At 51.2% G+C, this 23,288-nt stretch overlaps 2 protein-coding genes and 1 long non-coding RNA gene across 3 annotated transcripts in view; 2 read left to right on the plus strand and 1 right to left on the minus strand.

Annotated features, from left to right (window-relative positions):
* Nucleotides 1-2,743: 2,743 nt before the first annotated feature.
* On the plus strand, nucleotides 2,744-18,946 carry SGK2 (serum/glucocorticoid regulated kinase 2). Its single transcript, XM_035006352.1, has 13 exons — nucleotides 2,744-2,779; nucleotides 3,172-3,221; nucleotides 3,764-3,821; nucleotides 4,024-4,107; nucleotides 4,972-5,103; nucleotides 6,183-6,295; nucleotides 6,581-6,617; nucleotides 7,623-7,709; nucleotides 10,032-10,127; nucleotides 11,061-11,216; nucleotides 13,359-13,448; nucleotides 17,285-17,484; nucleotides 18,580-18,946. Exons 1-12 carry the CDS (start codon nucleotides 2,744-2,746, stop codon nucleotides 17,447-17,449), a joined length of 1,104 nt encoding a protein of 367 aa, XP_034862243.1. The 3' UTR covers nucleotides 17,450-17,484; nucleotides 18,580-18,946.
* A 31-nt stretch (nucleotides 18,947-18,977) lies between these two features.
* LOC118011503 lies at nucleotides 18,978-20,349 on the minus strand. The gene is made up of 2 exons (XR_004679486.1): nucleotides 20,180-20,349; nucleotides 18,978-19,193 (listed from the first exon to the last, which is right to left on the minus strand). It is a non-coding gene; the product is annotated as an uncharacterized LOC118011503 (long non-coding RNA).
* A 220-nt stretch (nucleotides 20,350-20,569) lies between these two features.
* The window catches only part of IFT52 (intraflagellar transport 52), a 33,520-nt gene continuing 30,801 nt past the window's right edge, over nucleotides 20,570-23,288 (plus strand). The window contains exon 1 of the mRNA XM_035006350.1: nucleotides 20,570-20,722. Within this exon, the coding sequence (XP_034862241.1) occupies nucleotides 20,702-20,722 (21 nt within the window). The 5' untranslated portion in view covers nucleotides 20,570-20,701. The remainder of the gene's footprint in view (nucleotides 20,723-23,288) is intronic.

A 23,288-nucleotide genomic window follows, 5' to 3' on the forward strand; every position in this document is an offset into this window, starting at 1 on the left:
TAGAGGTCTGAGGACTGAACCCTGGGGCAGACCACCGTTGAGTGGCAAAAGAGGAGGCAGATCCAGCAGAAGGGATGGAGAAAGCAGTTGGTGAGATGGAAGGAAAACCAGGAGCTCCAGAAGCCAAGTGGGAAGACCAGGTGTGCCCAATCCTCTTGAGAAGCTGGGCGAGCTGGGGCTGAGGAACTCATCACTGGCTCTGGAACATGGGAATCACGGGCCCAGGGTCTCGGTGGAGGGCTGGGGTTCAAGCCTCTTTGGAATGGGTTCGAGAGAGAAAAGGAGGAGTAGAAACTGAATCCAGACAACTCTTTCAAGGAGTTTAACTGAAATGGGGGACAGAGAAGGGGAACCGTACCTGAAAAGGGATGTCAGGTCAAGAGAGGGGGTGCCACAGCCGGCGGGTGCTCTGAGCGGGGCACTTCAGTTATGATTATTGTTACCATTATTCTCCTGTTCTAAACAGTGCTGCTGAATAAAGGCCCTATCAGGGTCTTGTTATTGAAAAGAAATGTCCTTGTTGTGGGTATGTGTTTTGTCAACATGACATCCTGCCCATCTGTGTATTGGTTCAACATTTCTGTTTTGTTGAAAGAGGGAAGGTTCTGATATTGTTCACTTGGGTTTTCTTCGCTGGCACCCCCTGGTCCTCTGCTCTTCAGAGCCCAGAGAGAACCCCCGAGGCCAGTGGGCTCAGGTCCCTCCCTGGGCAACCTTCTTAGCCCTGGCCCCATGGATCCCTCCACTGTGGTGAATTGCAGAGGTCTAAGTGTGGCATATGGTAGCCACACAGAAAGTTCCAGAAAGGCAGGGGCTGTGTCAGGCCCTGTCAACTCTTTCATTCCCCTAGAACACCCCTCACGAGCTCCTGGGGAGAGGAAGGGACCCCGTGAGTACCTAAGTATTACACCACGCAGCCAGGCCTTCATGAGCCAGGGTGCTGGTCAGGACGCCAATTCCTGCCAGTTACACAGCTGGAGCTGTGGGCCAACCAGTCCTGGCCTGGAGACAGTGGACCAGGGCCCTGGAGCAGCCAGCAAAGAAGGGCCAGGTGCTCAGCAGTCAAAGGCCAAGGCTGGCTGGACTGGGCCAGACACCTGTGCCCTGAAATACCTGCAGATTCTTGGAAGGCAAAGTGCTCTCAGCTGCCGTGGATGAGTTCGCTGGAACCTTTATGATGATCTATCTACACCAGGCCTGGGTAGGCCCCAGGGAGCATGTCTTCTAGACAAGCCCCCTGCACACGCACACACACACACACGCACACACGCACACGCATGCAGCCTGAGCCACACGCTGGCACACATTCGAACAAGCCCCAGGCGTGAGCAGGGCATTCCTGCAGCTGTTGCGCACCCCTTTCCCCCCACCCCCCAGGGGGTGGCGATGTCCCCGAGGGAACCGAGGTCTCTGGTCCCATCTTAAGCGCCGCTGGATCCCACGTGACATCAACAGCCCCCGTGCGGCTGCTGCTGGCAGTTCTGCGCTGGGCGCTGGGGCCGGGCCGGCGCCAGGCACTAACACTTCGGCCCTTGTTGGGAGAACAGAGGGAGGCTCTCTTGTCCACGGCCTGTCCTCCGGCTCCAACTGCTGGCTCTTTCAGTGGCCTCTCCTCGGGCTGCGCAGGTACGTGGGGCCAGAGAGGCCAAGGCCCAGCCAAGGGGCCCACTGGGTCAGCCCAGGAGCAGGTGTGGCAGCATTGTGGGCCCTCGGGGGGGGGGGGCACGGACCCCAGGGCGCTGGCTGAAGCCGGGCTACACTTCCAATCAGGCAGCTCTGCAGCTCGTGCTCTCAGGGCCCCACAGGGCTGGGCCTTTTGGAACAGCCTGGGCTAGGGGATTCCCTCCTTTCCCCTGGGGTCACTTTGTCTGCACCCAAGAAGGCCATGGGGGTGGTTGCTCTAGGATCCTCCCTTGTAAAGACGGGTGGTTTTTATCCAGAGGGGCTAGGCTGCAGCCCAGGTCCCCCAGCGGGTCAAGGCTGTGGTCCTGGGATGTCCAGTACCTGCAGCCTCTGTGAGCAACTGAGTTCTTAGGGGGAGATCTCAGGTCTTAGCCTTGGCCTTCCAAGCAGGGGTGTGCCGTGGGCATCCTGAGCCAGGGCCCGGACACACCAACCTCCTTCACCCTGCAGGCAGGGCGCAGGAAAGACACTGTGCCTCTGGCTGCATAGACCAGCTGGTCACACTCTTCAGACAGACACTAGCCAGGCGTGGGTCTTCTCTCCAAGGCCCCCAGGGCAGCTGCCATTCTAGGGGCATTAATTAGAAGTCCATGTGGCAGGGAGATAATAGTCAACACAACACAGATCCCAGCTCAGGGCTGTCCACAGGAATTCAGGGTTGCATATGCCTGTCTGGGAGCCTGGGGAGCCCAGCCCTCCAGCCCTGGCCATCCTAGACTTTCAGAGCTGCCCTGGCTCACAGGGATCTTGCCGTACTGGCAGTCCCCAACCCTTGAAAAGATCCAGCCTGGCAGGGTTACCCTTGGCCATTCCCCCTGGCTCCCTTGAGATATCTGATTAGAGAAGCTGGGTCCAGGGTACATCAGTTCTTGTCCCTTGCTGGGGTCATTGGCCTTGGGTGGGAGATGCTCAGACTGTGGCAGGTGCACAGGGTTGGGGAGGAGTGGAGAGCGCAGCAGTGCCTAAAGCCCTAGACAGATGACACTCCTTCCCCAAAAACAGCTGTCTCATGCCTGGTCCCTCTTGTGTCCCCAGAGCCCACCTGATTGCTGCTTAGAGAATGGACTCTAGCGGGGCTGGGACCCCTAGTCCTCAGGTGAGTGGGTCTTGGTTCCCCCGCCCACCACTAGGGGGCTCACTTCCTCCACAGGGGAAATCCGTGGAAGCTCAGGCCAGCCTGATGGGCCCACCTGGAGCAGGACTGGGGGGGCAGACAGGGGTCACTGTGAGCTCACGGAAGTGGGCCGTTTGCAGGGTAAACAGGGCACAGAGTTGGGCAAGAGCTTCAAGAAGAAAATGGGGTGTTAGGAGAAGCAGATGAGATGGTGGATGGTTGGGTGGGTTGGTAGACAAGTGGAAAGAAGGAAGGAGGAAGCAGGCAGGCTAGTAGAAAAGGGAGCAGGGCCTAGGCCAAGGGAAAGTGGGGTGCTGAGGATCCTAACACACAGTCACTGCTGATCTTACTGACTTTTCTGTAAATGTCTTTAGCCCTCAAGGGCCAATGGGAATATCAACCTGGGACCTTCAGCCAACCCAAAGTGAGTTCTGGTCTCTCAAGCAACTTTCCTCCCTGGCTCCCCTCATACCTGACTCCTCTCATACCCGGCTCCCCTCTTCTTGAGAATCAGATCCAAGTTCTCTGGTCTACCATCAAGACCCTCTGCCACCTGGGACCCAGGACCGTCCCCCAGCTTTATCTCCCACTAATTCCCCAGCCTTTGCCCATGCTGAGTCACATGCCTCAAATGCACCCTAAAGTCTGCATTGTTAGCAATTCCCCATCCTTCAGGCCCTTCTCAGGTCTGGGGGGCCAGATCTCTTGCCTTCTATGCAGTTGTGTCTGGTTTTCTCCCCAACTTGCCTGTTGGTTACTTGACTGTGGATCCCCAGGGGCAGGGGCCAGTCCTCCATGCCCTCTTGGCTGGGAGAACATGGCATGCTTCAGTGGTGAGGAGGCTTGGCTCTTGGAAAGCTCCCTCTATTCCCCAGCTTCCAAGTTAAAGAGAAGCCTGGATTTGATCTCAGGAGCCAGGTTTCCCAAGTTCACAAATGCTGACCTGTGCTCTTCCCCACCCCCCAGTGCCAGGCCCACTGACTTTGACTTCCTGAAAGTCATTGGCAAAGGGAGCTACGGGAAGGTGAGTGACACAGTGAGGTTGGGAGGCCTGGGTCTTCCCTTCCCTGGCCTCCTCCACCCTCTGCCTGTTGCTTGCATGTGCAAAGCGGGAGCTCAGAACCTGCAGAATCACGGACTCGGGGCCAGAGCCAGGGGCTGATGGAGAAATCCGAAGTTCAGAGGAGTCGGCCCCCATGGGGCCTTGCGTTTGTGCTTCTGCTCAGGTCCTGCTGGCCAAGCACAAGTCTGACGGGATGTTCTATGCAGTGAAGGTGCTGCAGAAAAAGTCCATCTTAAAGAAGAAAGAGGTACCAGAACTTGTGCTCAGGCATTTCCCAGCCTAGGGTGGTTTCCTGAGATGGGTCCCAGCTCTGAAGGACCCATGGGGCTGGGCGCGGCTGCGGTCATAGCAGACATAGGCCCAGGTGGTGCTGAGGGTGCTGACCCTTCTCAAGGAAGCTGGGCCAACTGGCTCACCCACAGGGCTTTTGGGAGGACGCCGTCCCAGCCCTCCACCTTCCCCTGGGAAATTCAGGGCTCCATGGCTGACAAGCCCTCTGCCCTGTCTAACTGCCAGCCTCCCTAGACGTGAGGTGTTGGAGGCTTACTTTATACTCTCCAAAGGCCCCTCAAGCCACAGCCGTCCCGGAGTTGTGGATTCTTCAGCTGACTTGAGTCTCTTTAATCCAGCCCCCTGAGGGGGCATGGAGCAGGCCCTGAGAGAGGATTGACTATCAATCAGAGGACTCAGGCGAGGGAATTAATGTTAACAAGGACATCGTGAGGGCACATAGCACATAGGGGAGGTGGCCTGGCAGCTGGCCTCGAATGTGGGGTGCGCAGGCAGGAAAAACAGCATGAACAAAAGCATGAGTGTGGCTCCTTTTATGCAGTAATCACGTCCGCTTACCTTATCACCCCAGGGGAGGGGGACAGAGGTCTCTGACCCGGGGGCTGGAGGGGCACCTATGAGGCTGGGGATGAGGCTGACCATTCAGAATCCTGCCTGCTAGGCTCTGAGGGCACTAAGGAGCCACAGTGGGTATTTGAGCAGGGGCATGAGAAGGTCCTGGGCAGGGCAGCCCCAGGAGTGAGTGAGGCCACATGGGCTGTGCCAGGGTACAAGGGGCTGTGGCGGGTTGTGACATGGACCCCTGCCTCTGACTCCACAGCAGAACCACATCATGGCGGAGCGCAGTGTCCTGCTGAAGAATGTACAGCACCCCTTCCTGGTGGGCTTACGCTCCTCCTTCCAGACGGCTGAGAAGCTCTACTTCGTGCTCGACTATGTCAACGGGGGAGAGGTGGGTGGACCCCAGGGAGGCTTCCCTGGGCTGGGCTCTTACGTGCCCGGTGTGGACCAGATTCTGGAATGATCTCCCCTCATCCTCACAACAGACCCATTTTGTAGCTGAAAAACTCAGGCTCGGGAGGTAACTCCCTTGCTCAAGGCCGCCCAGCTTGTCCCTGACAGAGCCAGGATTTGAATGCAAGTCTGTTTGGCTCCCGGCCACAGCATTTCTTGACTGCCCGCACGCAAGGCTGCCCAGACTCACTTCAGCACACCTGGGTAAGGCCAGAGTTAGTGGAGCTCTGCGGTCAAGATTTCCAATGCCCCTTTTTTATACCACAGGCCACTGGGTGGGGGTGATTGGTCCCTGGGGTAAACAGAGACCCAAGGCCACTGGGTGACCCAGAAGCACAGTCCCCTGGTAGAGGTAAAGGCCTCTCCAAGGCCAGCAATACAGACCAAAGCAATTGGCTCACAGGCAGACCTAGGCTGGGCTCAGTTTGACAGCTCTGAGCATCTTATTGCCCCGGGGGGAGGAAAAACACATCTTTGAATGACCCAGGGCCATTGGCCGCTCTGCCAGTTATGAGCTACATGGCCTTGGGCAAGTCACCCGACCCCTCCCAGTTTCCTCTTAGGTGAAACTGGCATCGTATTTGATACTTTAAAGGTAGTCATGAGAATTAAATGAGGTAAGAGATGTGAAAGGGTCTGGCTTCAAGCCTGGAACCCGGTAGCTGCTCAGTCCATGTGAATTAACCTCTCCTGCTGACACTTTGGACACCCACGACTGCTCTGTATGGTGGGGGCCAGCATGCCCCCCCTTTTTTTAAGTAGGCTCCATGCCTAGCGCAGAGCCCAACATGGGGCTTGCACTCCTCACAACTCTGAGATCAAGGTGTGAGCTGAGATCAAGAGTCAGATCAGATGCTTACCCGACGGAGCCCCCCAGGTGCCCCAAGAATGCCCGTTTCCATCCGAGTACATCGCAGCTCAGAGAGCAGATGACTCGGCCAGTTGCCCCGCACCCTGCACTCTAGCAGCTGCAGCCCCCCACCCGGAGACCCTCTCTCACACCTCCTCCCCTTCCAGCTCTTCTTCCACCTGCAGCGGGAACGCAGGTTCCTGGAGCCCCGGGCCCGGTTCTACGCCGCCGAGGTGGCCAGCGCCATTGGCTACCTGCACTCCCTCAACATCATTTACAGGTGAGGCCCGCCTGTGGCTCAGCCAGGCCTGGCCCCTCCCCACAAATGCCAGGGCTTGTGTGGACCCCTAGGTCCTGGGGAACTTGGCCCTTTGTCCGAGGAGGACAGCGCAACAGTGGGAGTAGAGTAGGAGCTTCCTTTCTGGAATCAAGTGCCCATTCTCCTTGGGCTCTCCGTCCACATCTCTGTGAGCCTCCAGGAATAGTCCTCCTGCCAGGACCCCGGGCTCCCGGCTCTCCTCACTAAGTGAGACCTCATGGTGCTCGTTTCTCTTGTTTTCTGCAGGGACCTGAAACCAGAGAACATTCTCTTGGACTGCGAGGTTGGTGTGCGTGCACGCGCGCGTGTGTGTGTGTGTGTGCGTGCGCGGGGGCGCACATAGCTGCACACGTGTGCTGTGTGCTTATGTGTGTGTGCAAGCATTGTACCTGCATGCAAGTGGGTAGGGATGCATTCGACTATGTGTGCACATACGTGTGTGTGTGTATGTACGAGGTCTGTGGGGGGGAGGGGTGGAGCCAGGTAGAGGCTCTTGGACTTTGTAGTCTTTCCATGTCTTAGACTGGGTCCCCTGGAAACAGATGGAGCGTTGAGTGCAGATGGTTATTGGGGAATGCTCTTAAGAAATCCAGTTTTAAGGGGGTGGGGAGGCAGGATTGGGCAGAGGAGGAAGCCCACCTGCATTGTGGTTGCAGTTGAGGAGGCCTTGGCTGATCTTACAGGGGTGGGGAGGGCCCAAGCTGGGGCGACTCTTTAGACCCATTCCGAATTGAGGCAGGGAGGCTGGGCTTTTGTGCCCCTGCATCGACCAGTCACTGGGTGTGGATTGCCCCTGGGGAGGGGCGTAACTTTGGGTGAGGGCAATGTCCCAGAAGTGGGGGGGGGGGTGAGCATGACAGCTCCTAAAGGGGGGATCTAAGCAGAGCCCCCCAGTATCCACTCACTCCATGACCTCCACCAGCCACCCACCTGCCCAGCTGCCCCAAGATATGGTTCCTTTCTGAGACGCCAGCCCTCTGTCAAGGGAGCTGCCACCACCAGTCCCCTTCAGCAAGGACATTCCTGGAGCTGCCGTGTTGTAGGGCATGGGTCTAAGTCTGTGATAAGCTGGGGTGGGGGCAGACAGTGCAATGCTATCCCCCCAGCTTGCCCCTTGTACTGCTCCTGGCATCCAGTCTAGGAGCTCTGGGTCTCTAAGTAGAGCCCATAGCCTGGGCCAGAGCCTATAGCTGACTCCGCAGCTGCTGCCCTGGGGTGAAGCATCTGGGTTTTGGGGTTAGGCCTGACCATACCTTTAGCTTAGACCACCCACCCACCTCCTCTTCAGGGACACGTGGTGCTGACGGATTTTGGCCTCTGCAAGGAAGGGGTAGAGCCTGAAGAGACCACATCCACATTCTGTGGCACCCCTGAGGTAAGCCAAACCTTGTAGGAGAGGTCAGAGGCCAGGCCATGAGTGGTTGAGCTTCAACTCCTGCTTAGAGCCAACAGATTACACCGGGGTGGGGGAGGCTCACTCCTGTCACCCAAGCCCTTGCCCTGAGCTGTCTGTGCTCTCTGCCTTGCTTTCCTCGTCCGTGTAATGGCACCAGCTCTGTGGGCTGCTAGGGAAGCTCTGCAGCAATGCAGTCCTATAGAAATAGAAATAGCCGGGGCGCCTGGGTGGCTCAGTCGTTGGGCGTCTGCCTTCGGCTTGGGTCATGATCCCGGGGTCCTGGGATCGAGCCCCACATCGGGCTCCCTGCTCGGCGGGAGGCCTGCTTCTTCCTCTCCCACTCCCCCTGCTTATGTTCCCTCTCTCGCTGTCCCTCTCTCTCTGTCAAATAAATAAATAAAATCTTAAAAAAAAAAAAAAAGAAATAGAAATAGCCATGCAAACCATACACTCAATGTAAAGTTTCCCAGTAGCCACATTTAAAAAGTAAAAAGAAAAAGAAACAGGTGGAATTCATCTTAGTAATATATTTTAATTGACCCAATAAACACAAAATATTGTCCTTTCAACATACAATCAATATAAAATTGTTGAGATAGTTTATTCTTTTTTTTCTAACTAAGTCTTTGAAATGAGATCAATCTCCTTTCAAGTGTTCGGTAGCCGTGTGATGAGTGGCTGCCATATTGGACAGCCTGCCCTACAGGGTGAAGTCCATGTGCGACAGGAGGGCTTGGCCTGACAGTTAAGATCAGAGCTTGCAAATGTAAAATGCTGGTCTACTCCCCTCTTCCAGCTGCCAAGAGCCTGGGGGGCTAAAATCTGTGGGCCTCAGCAGTAATTCATTCATGTCTATGTGTCCTGCCAAGGCCTCCCTGGAGCCTTATGGTGAAAACCCTTCCCTGGACTCCCACCAGTGTTGACCCTTGGACCTTGGACCCCAAGGGGTTCCCAGTTGACAGATATCTGGGTGGGGGCTGGGAGGCAGAGGCTGTCGGACAGGGAAGCTCCTCCTGATCTGAAATGGGACAGGACATTAGCTGCTCTATTGTTCTCTGCTAGAAAATCTATATCTCAGATCTCAGCTGGGCCTCCTCCATTTGGTTTTGGGGCAGCTGATGGACTGCTGATCTCTCTGAGCAAGAGCCATTGTCTGTGTTTGCATATGGCAGGGTGTCCCCTGGACAGAGCTGGTCTCCCAGAGCCTGACACCCCAGCCATCCCTTCCTTGGACATTGCCAGGATGAGAAGCAGGGCATAGGACACCCTGGATTGTGTAGGAGACATGGGGCCCCAACACGCCATCTCTTCCATAACTCTGCCACTGTTGTGTTGCCCGGAAGCACAGACAAGAGTACCCATGGTTGCTCCCATTGTTCAAGGCCTACACACATATCATATTACACCTAGATTAGCACAGAGCCTTAAAACAGCTCCCAGGGAGGGATCCTGCAACCCCATTTTATGGAGGAGGAAATCAGGGTTCTGGGAGGTTAAATGAGTCCTACATGGACTCAGGTCTGGGTGACTTCCTGCCCCTCCCACACTCACACAGTCTCTCAAAATGGCTCCATCGGTTGCTGAGACCCCTTTTCTTAGTGGCAGAGACGCCAGGCTAAGGGGTCACCAAGCCCTTGGGTTTGGCAGAAAGCACAGCTCTGCCTCGGGTCCTCTTCTTGTTGGAAGGCACAGCTCTGTGGCATGCATTCATCTGTCAATATGAGCTCACGCGTCACCACCTCTTTCCTGATTTCTACCCATCTCTCTGCCACTGAGGTTTCCAGGACAAGTATGGGCCACGTTTACTTACACTTCACCATTAGTCTCCCCAGTGCACTGTGAGTACTCACAGGGCTTTCCTGTTCCCAGGACACCAATTGGATGCTTTTGTGCAAATTAGATAAAGGCACTCCCTTGGGCACATTAATTAGAAAAAGTTACTCTATTAAACATTAATCAAGTTGCCAGATATAGCCCTATACTAGCATTATGGCTTGGTGAGTTAATCACAGCCAGGCTTACATCTCCCTATATCCTTTTGGCTGGTACTTCTGTATGGTGCCCCACTTACACAACTATACAGGGCAGTCCTGCCTGATCTCCCCTATGTCTCCAGCACGTTGGCAAAGGGTCACGCACAGAGTTGGCCTTTGGCAAAGGGATGCTGATTGAACATATGCACAGCCAAGTGAATATCACAGCAGGATCAACCCCTGGTGATCTTTTCTTCTAAGTGCCCTGCTTACAACTGGGGAGACTGAGGCCGAGTATCTTTCATATACGTGTATTTCTCCTCAACAGTACTTAGCTCCAGAAGTGCTTCGTAAAGAGCCTTATGATCGGGCAGTGGACTGGTGGTGCTTGGGGGCAGTTCTCTACGAGATGCTGCAAGGCCTGGTGAGTGGGGTGTAACCATCTGCAAGGGACATGTGGCTCTGGGAAGAGATGGGGGTGGATCTCTCCCTTGTGTGGCCTCCTCAGGCTCCTCAAGGAACTGAATGAGCCATCTCTCTACTCCAACCTCGAAGAGATGATGTCAGGATTATGCATGTTTCTTTAATAGCATTAGTTCAGCACTTTACAACACACCGTCCTGCATGTTACTCCCTTAGCACCTAGAAACAGCCTTTGGAGGACTGCCACTATAGGAAACGGAGTTGTTCTTATTTACCGAGAGGGAAACTGAAGTCCAGAAAGGTCTCAGTGCTGGTAGTTTGTGGAACCAGCCCTGGGGCCAGTCCTAGGCTGCCTGCTCAGCATAGGCGTTGTGTAGACTTACCCCAGCAGAGGTGTTGCTCTGGGCTGGCTTCGCCAACAGAGCGTGCGGGATATGAAAGAACGGGCTGTGGGGAGTCAGGAAGAGGAAGAGCCAGCGGAGGAGGCAGGATGAAGAGCCTCAGGAAAGAGTGGGCTCTGGGCACGGAGTGGGGCCTGGCTCTCTTCCTGGCCCTGTGGCTTAATCTCTCTGAGCCTTGTCTTATCCAACAAATTACTACCCGTCTTCAAAGATGGCTGTGCGGCTGGGCTGGAATGATGAGGGGGAAAGGGTTCACTTTGCAAAGTGCAGAGTTGGTGCCCAAGCTGGGTTGAGAGAGCTGGGAGAGGGGGTGCTCCCGGGAGGCCCCCTCTCAGCCTTCCCAGCAGTCCTCTCCTCTGTGCTGGAAGCCGAGGTCTCTGTCTCTCTCCAGTCTGCGGCATGACCCACTGCACAAGACACAATCTGGCTGAATCCTTCCATTACCTGGCTTTGCTCTAAGTCTCCCTGAGACCTTTCCCCACTTTAGCGTGGATGAACCTCCAGCTTCTCTCTCTCTCTCTCTCTCTCATCAGCCACCATTCTACAGCCAAGACATGACCCAGATGTATGAGAACATTCTGTACCAGCCACTACAGATCCCCGGGGGCCAGACTGTGGCTGCCTGCGACCTCCTGCACGGCCTTCTCCACAAGGACCAGAGGCAGCGGCTGGGCTCCAAATCAGACTTTGTAGGTGAACTGCTAGCGAGCACCGGTCCCTGATGGGGGCGCTCAGCTTCCTGCAGAAGCAGCTTAGAAGCACAGTGATGTGCATCCAGCTGCCCTCCAAAACCAGGCATTGCGAACTCCTTCGTTTGGCAATTCACAGCTGCTACTGCTTAATTGCTTCCTTCAGTCCAGTTCTTTTATTCAACCAATGTTTACTGAGCACCTACTATGTGCCAGGCATTGAGTTAGGTTCTAGCGATTCAATGGGCCTGGGTCTCTGCCCTTATTAAGTTGATCGGGGGAGGGCAGACAGCAAACAAACATTATGGTATATAATTATTGCAGAGTGTGACAAGTACCAGGAAATAAATGAACAACGAGCCAAGACAGACAATAATGGGAGGGAGTGGATTTACACTAGCATGGTGAGGGAGGTCCGCTCTGAGGAGGTGACAACACAGGGCACAGCATATGCAAAGGTCCTGTGGCAGGAACAAGAAGCGTGGTCCACTTTGGTGGGTTTTGAGCAGGGGTATGGCAAGACTCAATTTCAGTTTTAAGAAATTCCTCTGGTTTCTGTTCAGAGAGAGGACTGGACTTGGTTTTTGCCAGTGCCAGGCTGGGCATTCAGGATATAGAGATGAGTAATTCACTCTCGATTCCTGTAATGAGTTCATGGTTTCTTTTTTATTAAAGTAGTACTCGAAAAATAATCTTACATTCTCTATTCAACAAAAGATAATTTGAATTTATAAAAGGAAGACCACAGTGCTTTTCTCCCTGGAAGTTTGCTTTCTCTTCTAGCAGAGTGGTTGTGATGCATGGACAGACTACCTGGGTTCAGATCCCTCCTCCACCTTCCTAGTCCTTTCTGGTTGCAGGACCTTGGGCAAATTGCATAACTTCTCTATGTAAGCTTCAGGTTCTCCATCTGCAATAATAACCTAGCTCACAGCTGCTATAAAGATCACGTGAATTAATTTATGCAAAGCACTTAGGCCAGTGCTAAGTGTTGGTACCCATAGCCACACATGCTGGATACCATGAAGTGTAACAACATTTAGGGCATTTGCCTACCCATCCCTGGCCAGCTTAAAGAAGGGGACTTTTATTTTATTTATTTTTTATTTATTTATTCATGAGAGACAGAGAAAGGCAGAGGCAGAGGGAGAAGCAGGCTCTGTGCGGAGCAGGGAGCCCGATGTGGGACTCCCTCCCAGGACCCTGGGATCATGACCTGAGCCGAAGGCAGATGCTTAACCGACTGAGCCACCCAGGCACCCAAGAAGGGGACTTTTATGAAGACTGGTGCCCTTCTTCTAAGTGGAAATTTGCATCTTAAAAAATATGTATGATTTTTCAAATAAGGTATACATTCCCATAGATCAAAACTCAAAGGATATGAAGATAAAGTCCCTCTAGTCACCCAGTTCCTTAGTTTAAAGGCAACCATTGTTATCTGTTTCTTGGGTACTCAAGATATTTTGGATCTGGCTTTTTAAGAGGCGTGCAGGGCATGAGGTGGGGAGTGGTTACGATGTAGGGATCTGGAGAATCATTCCTTGCGAAACACAGATAGAGAGGGTCCCACTGGGACAGGAGGAGCTTGATGCTGACATTGGCTTAGATGAGGAAAGAAGTAGTGAATGAGGCCCAGGGCTGAGTCCTAAGTTCTGGGCCTCCAGGAGCCTGCAGCTTTTCTTGAGGCTTTACTTCCTTCACCTTCCTTACTGAGCTGATGTGGTCTATTTTTCTGGTTTGCATTCTAGAAGAATCAAGATGCACTGAGGCAGGTGGGTGGGGTGGCAAGATCCTCTGGGAACCCCAAAGGCAAGTTCTGCACTCTTGTTCACTGACATACCACCACAGCGTCCCATGGTGCTGGCATAGAGTAGGCGCTCGGTAAATGGTTGAGGAATAAATGAATACTATGGGGGAGAAGGGTTTGGGTTCTAGGTGTGGTGAAGGGAAGAGACCTGGCTGCAGAACAGCCCTTTGTCCCAGGAAACCAGCTGGAAGTATGAGTTACTTTCCCAGTAAAGGTTTTAGGGCTTGACAGCCAGTTGCCAATAGATTTAGAGCTCCCAGACATGGGAGGTGGGGGTGGGGTGGGGAGGAGTGCTTTGGGGAGGGCTACTTGTGATCAGCACCTTCTTCCTGCAGCTTGAGATAAAGAGCCATGTATTCTTCAGCCCCATAAACTGGGATGACTTGTACCACAAGAGGCTGACTCCACCCTTCAATCCAAATGTGGTAAGAAGTCACTGTGTTCCCAGATTCTGGATTTCGGGGGCTGGTGGGAGCTTGGAGGGGATCCGGGCCGACTCTCTTTCTATAGGTGGGAAAAGCAAGGGCCCAAGGCCACACGGTAGGTTAGAGGCAAAACAGGGTCTAGACCCCAGAAGTCCTGACTGCCGGTCCAGCTCTGTGTGATGAGCCACGCTGCCCACCCCCCTTCATTCTCAGCACCAATAACCTTCATTGGAGAGCCCTTTACACTGTTTAAAGCACCCTCTGGGGGCTCCTGGCTGGCTCAGTCAGTGGACATTGTGACTCTTGATCTCAGAGTTGAAGGTTCGAGTCCCATGTTGGGTGTAGAGATTACTTAAAAATAAAGTCTTAAAAAAATAAGTAAATAGGGGCGCCTGGGTGGCTCAGTCAGTTGGGCATCTACCTTCAGCTCAAGTCATGATTCCAGGGTTCTGGGATCAAGCCCCACATGGGGCTCCCTGCTCAGCGGGGAGCCTGCTTCTCCCTCTCCCTCTGCCCGCTGCTCCCCCTGCTCGTGCTTTCTGTCTCTCTCACTCTCTCTGTGAGACACAGTGAGAGAGGGAACACAGCAGGGGGAGTGGGAGAGGGAGAAGCAGGCTCCCCACCGAGCAGGGAGCCCGATGCAGGGCTCAATCCCAGGACCCTGGGATCATGACCTGAGCCAAAGGCAGACGCTTAACTACTGAGCCACCCAGGCACCCAATAAATAAAATCTTTAAAAAAAATAAAACAATAAGTAAATAAACCCTTCTCTGTCACATAGCACATCCAGACGGAACCAAGCCCTGTAAAAGTTTTTTTCTCCTGATAAGCCCTGTAAAAGTTTTTTTCTCCTGATAATAAAAACGACATGTATTCATTATAGAAGGTGTGTAAAACAAGAGTTTAAAGCAGCAGGGAGGAAAAGCTTATTATCTCGCTGCCCAAGAGAAACTGCTGCTGGCATATTCCTTCCTGTCTTTCTGTGTGTTTTTACATAGGTCATACTTTATACATACAGATATCTTCTCCCCTTACCTTTCTTTTCTTGCTAGAAACAAGCTCATTATTTCCCCCAAATCATATAAAACTTTCTAAGTATCATTTTAAATGGCTACATAATATTTCAGCCCTCTGTTGGTGATATAATTTATTCAACCATGCTCCTAATGGTGAACTTTAGGTTATTTATCATTCTTTTTTTTTATCATAAAAGTACCAATGAACACCTTTAAGTGTGTATCTTTGCCTTGGGTTGATTATTTCCTAAGATGGATTCCAGGTGGGGAATTACCAGGTCAAAAGAATGTGAACATTTTTAGGTTTTTTCTTTTTTTTTTTTAAATTTTAGGTGATCTCTACACCCAGTGTGGGGCTTGAACTCAAGACCCTGAGGTCAAGAGTTGCTTGCTCTCCCCAACTGAGCCAGCCAGGCACTCCCTAGGCTCTTGATTCCCACTGCCTTAACTGTGCAGTGGGGAGTAAAATCCACTTCCTGTCAACAGGATTGGCTGGAGAATTGTCATCTTCCTCTCTGCAACGGGTGCAGTTGTTACTGTTTTTATTTTTTTAAAGATTTTATTTATTTATCTGACACAGAGAGAGATAGCCAGAGAGGGAACACAAGCAGGAGGAGTGGGAGAGGGAGAAGCAGGCTTCCCACGGAGCAGGGAGCCCAATGCGGGGCTCGATCCCAGGACCCTGGGTTCATGACCTGAGCCGAAGGCAGACGCTTAACGACTGAGCCGCCCAGGCGCCCCATGCAGTTGTTTCTGTTTTTAGCTTTGCAAATTTGTTAAGTAAAACATGGCATCTCATATTGTTTTAATTTCTTTTATAGTCAAGGTGGCTAGTGTTTAATTAGTGCTGTTAATTAGCGCTAATATTAATTAGCGGTGGTAGTATGCATGAAAGGAGCCCCATTTGCAGCAGACATTGGAGGTTTACTCAGCCACCTGCGAAGAGTTCAGCAGTGTCAAGCTGCTTCCATCCGTGTACTCTGCACACCTCAACATTGCCAATGTTTGCTATTTACACCTCGCCTTTCGTGAATTACCTGTGCATGAATGTCTCTTTGAGCACCAGAGTCTTGACAACAGTTGTCAGATAGGATACACTCAGTCCAGGTAGCTGAAAAGTTTCTTTATCTGGGGGTGTAAAAGACCCTGGAGAGAGAATAATATAAAAAATGCTAGACAGGTGGGTGCCTGGGTGGCTCAGTCGTTAAGCGTCTGCCTTCGGCTCGGGTCATGATCCCAGGGTCCTGGGATCGAGCCCCGCATCGGGCTCCCTGCTCCGCGGGAAGCCTGCTTCTCCCTCTCCCACTCCCCCTGCTTGTGTTCCCTCTCTCGCTGTGTCTCTCTCTGTCAAATAAATAAATAAAATCTTTAATAAAAAAAAAATGCTAGACAGGGAGGTAATAGGATGCAATGAATGGACTTTAAAGTAAGACATACTGGGAGTGGATTCCTGGTTCTGTCACCTACCACTGTGAGACCTTGAATAAGTATCTTTAGCATTGATATCATTTGTAAAAAACAGAAAACATCTGTCTTGTCTAGGACCACACAGCTAACAAGAGCCAGGGCCAGGATCTACACTCTGGTCTTAGAACGCTGGTCCCTGAGCTGGGACCACTGTGCCCTGTGGCCTTTTTGAGAAGTTGGAAACCATGGTGTTTTGGGTTCTACAACCTGAGGCTTGCATACTCAAGCGGATATGCAGACCTTTCCACTTGCTCACCTGCTCACTTCAGAAAACCCCGGTGGCCTAGTATTCTCCAGAGACTGTGCCTTCCTCACAAAGAGTCTGATTCATTTAGCTCATGCTGCCTAACAAGCCACCCCCAAAACGAGGTGGCTTAAAACAATTTTGTATTTCACTCCAATTCTGTGGGTTGGCTGGGTGAGTTTTTTTGGCCGGTGCCAGGCCAGCTGGTCTCTGCTGCGCTCTCTCATGTCTGGGATCTAGAACTGCCTCACTCAAATGCCAGGCAGTTGGCCAGCAGCTGGGGCAACTGGATTCTCCTTCTGAGGCCTCTCCTACTCTAACAGGCTTGCCTGGGCTTGTTCTCATGGTGGCCCAGGGTTCCAAGTGTAGCAGGAGAGAACAACTCCCAATGTGTGTTTCTCAAGCCTTGGCTTGCTTCACATCCGGTAACGTGCCATTGTCCCAAACAAGTCACATGGCTAACCCGTATTAAACCCATACCATATTAAAGGTATGGAGAGCTAGACTCCACCTCTGGATGGCGGATGGAGGACTTATGACCATTAAAGCTGATACACAGGTCTTCCTCCAAGATGGCAAAAGCCAGCCAGTCACTCTGCTACCATATGACTTTATTTGGTCTTCTTCATAAGGCCTATCAACACCCCAGATTGTCTTTTTGTCTATTTGTGTACATGCTCATTATCAGTCTTCTTCATAAGGCCTATCAACACCCCAGACTATCTATTTCTGTACATGCTCATTATCAGTCCTCCTACCCTCTGCATAGTATAGGCTCCATGAAAGCAGGGGCCCACTCTATTTTGTTCTCCTGTATTTCCAGTGCCATGAACAGTGCCTGGTAGGCATTCAGTAAGTGTATATTGACTAGACTTGTCAGAGGGTTGGTGTGGCGCAGGCAGGGTGCCAGGAGGTTAGAGGAATTGATATGTGGTTAGTGGGCCACGTGGAATAAGATGACTAATGCATACACATACGTAAGTGACAGGTAAAGGTGGGTGTCCACGAGGCCCTCAGAGGGGAGGCCTAACATCCCTCTCAGGGCTTGTGGGTTCCTTTGGCAGCTCTGCCCGCCGTGTTCCTATCTCACCATTGGTTTCTATTCACAGGCAGGACCTGCTGACTTGAAACACTTTGACCCCGAGTTCACCCAGGAAGCTGTTTCAAAGTCCATTGGCTGCACTCCCGACACTGTGGCCAGTAGTTCTGGGGCCTCGAGTGCATTCCTGGGATTTTCCTATGCACCAGAGGATGAGACCATCTTGGACTACTAGAAGAGAAGCACTTGTGTAGCCACTGAAGACAGCTGGTATCCCTCAGGAATTACCTTCCTTACCTTCTGCTTCTAGTAACAGAGACTCAAAGTAACAATGGCTTAAATAAGGTTACGTATATTTTTCCAGCACATAAAGGAAGAATGTTGTTAGGTGGTCCAAGGCTGGTTGGACAGGTCTTCAGATACTCAGAGGCTTTCTGCATTTCTGCTCTGCCATCCTCAGCGATTGGCTTTCAATATTAGGATTTGCCGCATTGCCACGGAATGGTTGCTGCAGCTCTGGTCACTGCTTCTGTGTCCTGGGCAAGGAAAAAGGAGGCAAGGAGGGAAGAGCAAAATAGCACCTTGACAGAGCTTCCTCAGAAGCCCCCACCAATGGCTTCTGCTCATTAGCCATCCACTCCTACCTGTGATGGAGGCTAGGATATGTGGTTTATTAGCTGGGCACATTATTACCCCTAAAAACACAGGCTCTAATACTAAGGGAGAAGGGGGAAATGTGGGGTAGGCAACCAGCATCTCTCTACCAAAGAACCTCTTGGTGTTTGGATTTTTATCTCCATGTGTAAAATGACAGAGATGTAATAAGCCTATAGGCTATTACTCAACATGCTCTAATTTTCCTCTGTTGATGGTATCTTTTTGTTGTTGTTGTGGGTGGTACTGGACATTGTTATTAGGTTTGCCTGCCTGACACCTGAACCCTTTCCTATGTCCGGGCAATCTCCTAGCTCGTGAGCCCTGATGAAGGGGAGTAATTACCTCTACTTACAGTAGCTGAAAATGCTAGATACTGACTTTCCCAGCCTCCTGTGCTGCGAGGGCCAGGCATGTGGCCCACGGATGCACCTGTGCCAGATTTTGACTCAAGGAAGGGACTAGAAGCTTTCATGTGGTAACTGTGGTAACAGTACCCACAAAACCGAGTAGGATGGATCATATTGCCTTATTTCAGTGGCAAAGTGGTCTTTTTTTCACAAACCTGTGGTTCATCAGCTACTTCAGGGTGGGCTTATTGGCTTTTTGGCTTGTGGACAAGGAGAGAACTTTAACATCAGTGTGTGCTGGCGATTTTATTGCCTTTTCCTCCTAACCCCACTCTTTCTCTTCCTTTTTATTTCTGCTCAGCTCCGTGCCCCAGGAATAACGGGGGGATGACGCTGGAAGACCATGGAAGACACACCAATGACACTAACATTGACCTACTGGAGATCCAAGCTGGGTCAGGAAAAGTTACTGTTACCCTATGACATGTGCTGAGACTTGGAAAGAAACACCCTGATTTGGTTTCCATCATAACAGCAACTGTTAACTGACAAATGTGGAACATGATGGAGAGGCCCACATTCTCCCAACTTCCCAAAGCCAAAAGCGAGAGTGTAGTTGTCAGGTAACAGGAGAGTACTGTCAAAAGTACACAACCTGCTATGGGTTGTGAAACACATAATGCTTCCATGTGGTCTAAGACGGTAAAGTCACAAAATTTTCACCAAGATAGAAAATAAAAATGAAGAAGAACTATAATATTGAACTGATCATGCTTCGTCTATGTTTATTGAGCACGTTCTGCATTATCAACAATCCTCACAATAGGGACACCTGGGTGGCTCAGTTGGTTAAGCGTCTGCCTTCGGCTCAGGTCATGATCTCAGGGTCCTGGGATCGAGTCCCGCATCCGGCTCCTTGCTCAGTGGGGAGCCTGCTTCTCCCTCTCCTTCCGCTGCTCCCCCTGCTTGTGCTCCCTGTCAAATAAATAAAAAACAAAGAAACAAAAACAATTCTCGCAATAAACCGGCATTTAGAAATTAATGACCTCACTTTACAGATAAGGAACATTCAGAGAGATTAAGCAACCTGCCCAAGGTCACCCAGCTGGTACAAGGCACAGCCGGGAATTGAACTTGGTTTTGTACGAACACTGACCGTACATCAGGCAGAAGGAACTCCAGACCTGTCCAAACCCTCAAGTGGCACAGCCTACACCCTCTCCAATGGGAACACATCACTTCCATCTTTATTAGTTTTGCACCAAATTACAGCATCCCCATCAAGAGAATTCTCATCCTCTTCTCTTTTTACCTCTGCAGCAACAGTAAAGGCAACGAGTTGCGTGTTTCAAGCTCCTAAAGCTGGTACTACTCTGTACCTATTGAAGATTGTAACAAACATAAATGTAAACCCAAACTGCCGGATGTCTCTGCTCCTGGTTTGGACCCGCGAGGAAGTGGCATTGCAGTCCACACTTTCTCAGGGCGGGCAAGGGGCGCTCCCCTGGAGGGAAGGGGGGCCTGTTTGTGGTTACCGGCGCCTGGCTTTTCATTTTGATGGCGATGGCAGGACAACCTCTATCTGGCTTTGCCTCTTTGGCATAGCGGCTCCTTCTCCAGCCCTTGCCTTAGTGAATATTACTCTTCTTAATGAATATCAATCATCTCTCTGTTCATCCTGGGCGCCTTTCAGACCAGTTCCGGGCCCTCACAGCTCCCTCAGTAATACCGTTTATATTTTCACTGTTTTGTAGGATCTGGCCAAGGTCTCACTCCCCATCCGGGGAGGCCCCGAGGGCGGCTTCACGGCCATATCCCGGGCCTGGCACGGTGGCGCTCAGAGATGCGGGGCTAATCAACGAGGAAGAACTATCTCGAGTGACAATTCGCACCACTAATCCTGCCCACCCTCCCCCGGGAAGGCTTTCCTGGGCTCCCAAGACCCCGAAGCCCTTCCACACCGTGCACGGCGCCGCTAATCTGAGTTCTGGGCACCCCCGCCGCCGCGCAGGGTCCAAGCCGCCGAGCTCCACCCCGCTTCGCCCCTCCGCTCTGCACCCGCGCCCCTGGGGTCCAGGCTGGAGCATCTACCGCCGCGTCCCGCCCGAAGCCTTCGCTCTTCTCCCTCAGGGTGGAGCGAAGTTTGGGCCGTAGGGTCCTACCATTTTTATCAGTCTCTAAGAATACTTGATATTAAAGGACGAAGCGCGATGGGCTTGTCTTTGGCATAAAGTTAATTCACGTTCTCTTTGGGTTTACCCCCTCATCCAACATAATGGTACCTTCCCCTATTAGCCCCGCCCCCGGCCTCCAGCCGCGTGACGCTCAAGGTGGGACGGCGCCTTCCGTTCAGTCGTCATCACGTTGCTCCGGGGGTGGGTCCACGCCGCAGAGCACGCCTGCCCGGCGCGCCGCCTCACCTGCGCCGTTGCTACGAGGCCTTGGATACCTGGCCGCGGGATGCGGGGCGGTGTCAGGTGAAGATGGTGGTCACTGGGCCTCAGGTAAGAAGGACTCCGACTGTGATGAGCCGGCCGGGCCGTTGGGGCGGCCTGGGAGCGGGCGAGGGCCTCGCCGGCCTGTTCCTGAGGCCTCTGGGCCGGTCTTGCGGAAAATCGAGATTCATGGGGGTAAAGTAAACTGGGGCCGCGGATATAGGCCCGGATCCCGAACGTCGCACTGGGTTCGAATCCCGATCGCCTGCGACTGGGCGGATTTTTAGTCGTCTTGCTGAGTTTGAAAGATCATTGGACGAGGACTCGTAACATCTAGTCTCAAACCCTTTTCCTAGGAATCGTGCTCCTAGGAATTTGTCCTACAGCAAAAATAGTGGCAAAAGCAGAAGTATGTAAATTCCAGTGTGTTTGTGATAGCAAAATCAAGATGCCCATGAAGGCGGTGGTTGGGTTCATTATGGCATAACCACGCAAGAGAGGGTACAACCACTAACCTAACCATGAAGACTTTTCTTTTAGGAAAGTGGGAAAAGCTGGGTACAATATTGTATATACACATTGGGAAGACAAGCGTATACACGGATGGTTGGAACGTGAAAAGATAGTGGCGCTGTGATCATGAGCCTTTTTTTAAAGATGACAAAATGACTTTAAATTTCAACTGGAATAAAAAGAAATATGTGAGGCTAGGCAGGAAAATTCTAAAAAGTAAGGACAATAAGGAGGGTTAGCTCTGCAGCGCCACCAGATAGTATAACATAAAGTTGTAATTAAAATAGTATGGAACTGAGCAGGAACTTACATGCAGATAGAATGTAATGGAATTCAGAATAGATCCAAATACAGATACCTATGGGAATTTATTATGTAGTCAAGGTTGTTTTGTTTTTTTTTTTTTTAAGATTTTATTTATTTATTTGACAGAGCGAGAGTGGGAACACAAGCAGTGGGAGTGGGAGAGGGAGGAACAGGGAGCCCGATGCGGGGCTCGATCCTGGGACCCTGGGATCATGACCTGAGCTGAAGGCAGACGCTGAACAACTGAGCCACCCAGGTGCCCCATCAAGGTGGTCTTTCAAATCAGCATTGAAAGGGTAGTTTGGGGCGCCTGGGTGGCTCAGTCGGTTAAGTGTCTGCCTTTTGCTCAGGTCATGATCCTGGGATCCTGGGGTTGAGCCCCCTATGGCAGGCTCCCTTCTCCTCGGGGAGCCTTGCTTCTCCCTCTCCCTCTGCCTGCTGCTCCCCCTGCTTGTGCTGTCTCTCTCTCTGTCAAATAAGTAAATAAAGTCTTTGAAAAAAGAAGAAAAGGTGTTTTGGTGTCCGGCAGCTTTCTAGTAAAAAAATAATAATAATGAGCCTTATTTTGATCACTAAAATAAGTTCCAAATAGGCCAGAATTTAAATCTTAAAAACCAACATAACAAAGTACTGGAAGAAAGCATTGTTGTATGTATTTGTAATCTTGGCACAGCAAAAACTCTTGTAAATATGTCATGCAGTCCAGAAGCCAGAAAGGAAAAGATGAATACTTTCGACTCTGTAAAATTTAAAACCTTCTGTATGTCCTACAAAATTCCACCAAGCCAAACCCAAAAAGGTACTAGAAGCTAAGTCTAAAGACAAGTACATTTATGAAAGTATTTAATGATTAGGTAGAAAAATATTAAAGCCAATAGAAAAATGAACATAGTACATGAGCAAGAAAACCAGAAGAAATACAAGTGGCTGATACACACGGTGAAAGATAGCCATCTTACTAATGTCAAAGTGCAAATTAAAACAGTGGGGACTTTTTTTTTTTTTTTTGCTCATTTTACTAGCAAAGATGAAAAAGATTGGAAATAGGATTACTTACAAACAAATACATTAGTATTAATGGAAAAAAAATACAATTTTTGGAGGGCAATTTGGAAATAGTTTACTTAGCCATTCAACAGGTAGAAATTTAGTCTACAAATATGGAAAGTGCAGAAAAACATCATGTTTAAGGATAATGTTTGTAGGGGCACCTGGGTGGCTCAGTCGTTAAGCGTCTGCTTTCGGCTCAGGTCATGATCCCAGGGTCCTGGGATCAAGCCCCGCATCAGGCTCCCTGCTCGGCGGGAAGCCTGCTTCTCCCTCTCCCACTCCCCCTGCTTGTGTCCTCTCTCTCGCTGTCTCTCTCTGTCAGTTAAATAAATAAATAGAATTAAAAAAAAAAGGGTAATGTTTGTAGAATTGTTTTACTAGCAAAAATTTTGAAAAAATATGTTCATCTGTATGATTGGTTAAATTATGGTACATCCATAAATGCAATATTGTGTAGCAGTTTTAAAAAATGTGGTAGAGGGGCGCCTGGGTGGCTCAGTCGGTTAAGCGACTGCCTTCGGCTCAGGTCATGATCCTGGAGTCCCTGGATCGAGTCCCATATCGGGCTCCTTGCTCAGCAGGGGGTCTGCTTCTCCCTCTGACCCTCCCCCCTCTCATGTGCTCTCTCTCATTCTCTCTCTCACAAATAAATAAATAAAATCTTAAAAAAAAAAATGTGGTAGATCCACGTGTACTGAAATGGAAAGATATAAGGTTAGGTTAAAAAAGTGTGTTGCAGGGACGCCTGGGTGGCTCAGTCGTTGGG

This window comes from Mirounga leonina, unplaced genomic scaffold, assembly GCF_011800145.1.
Source record: "Mirounga leonina isolate KUSES-001 unplaced genomic scaffold, KU_Mleo_1.0 Mir_150, whole genome shotgun sequence".
NCBI lineage: Eukaryota > Metazoa > Chordata > Mammalia > Carnivora > Phocidae > Mirounga > Mirounga leonina.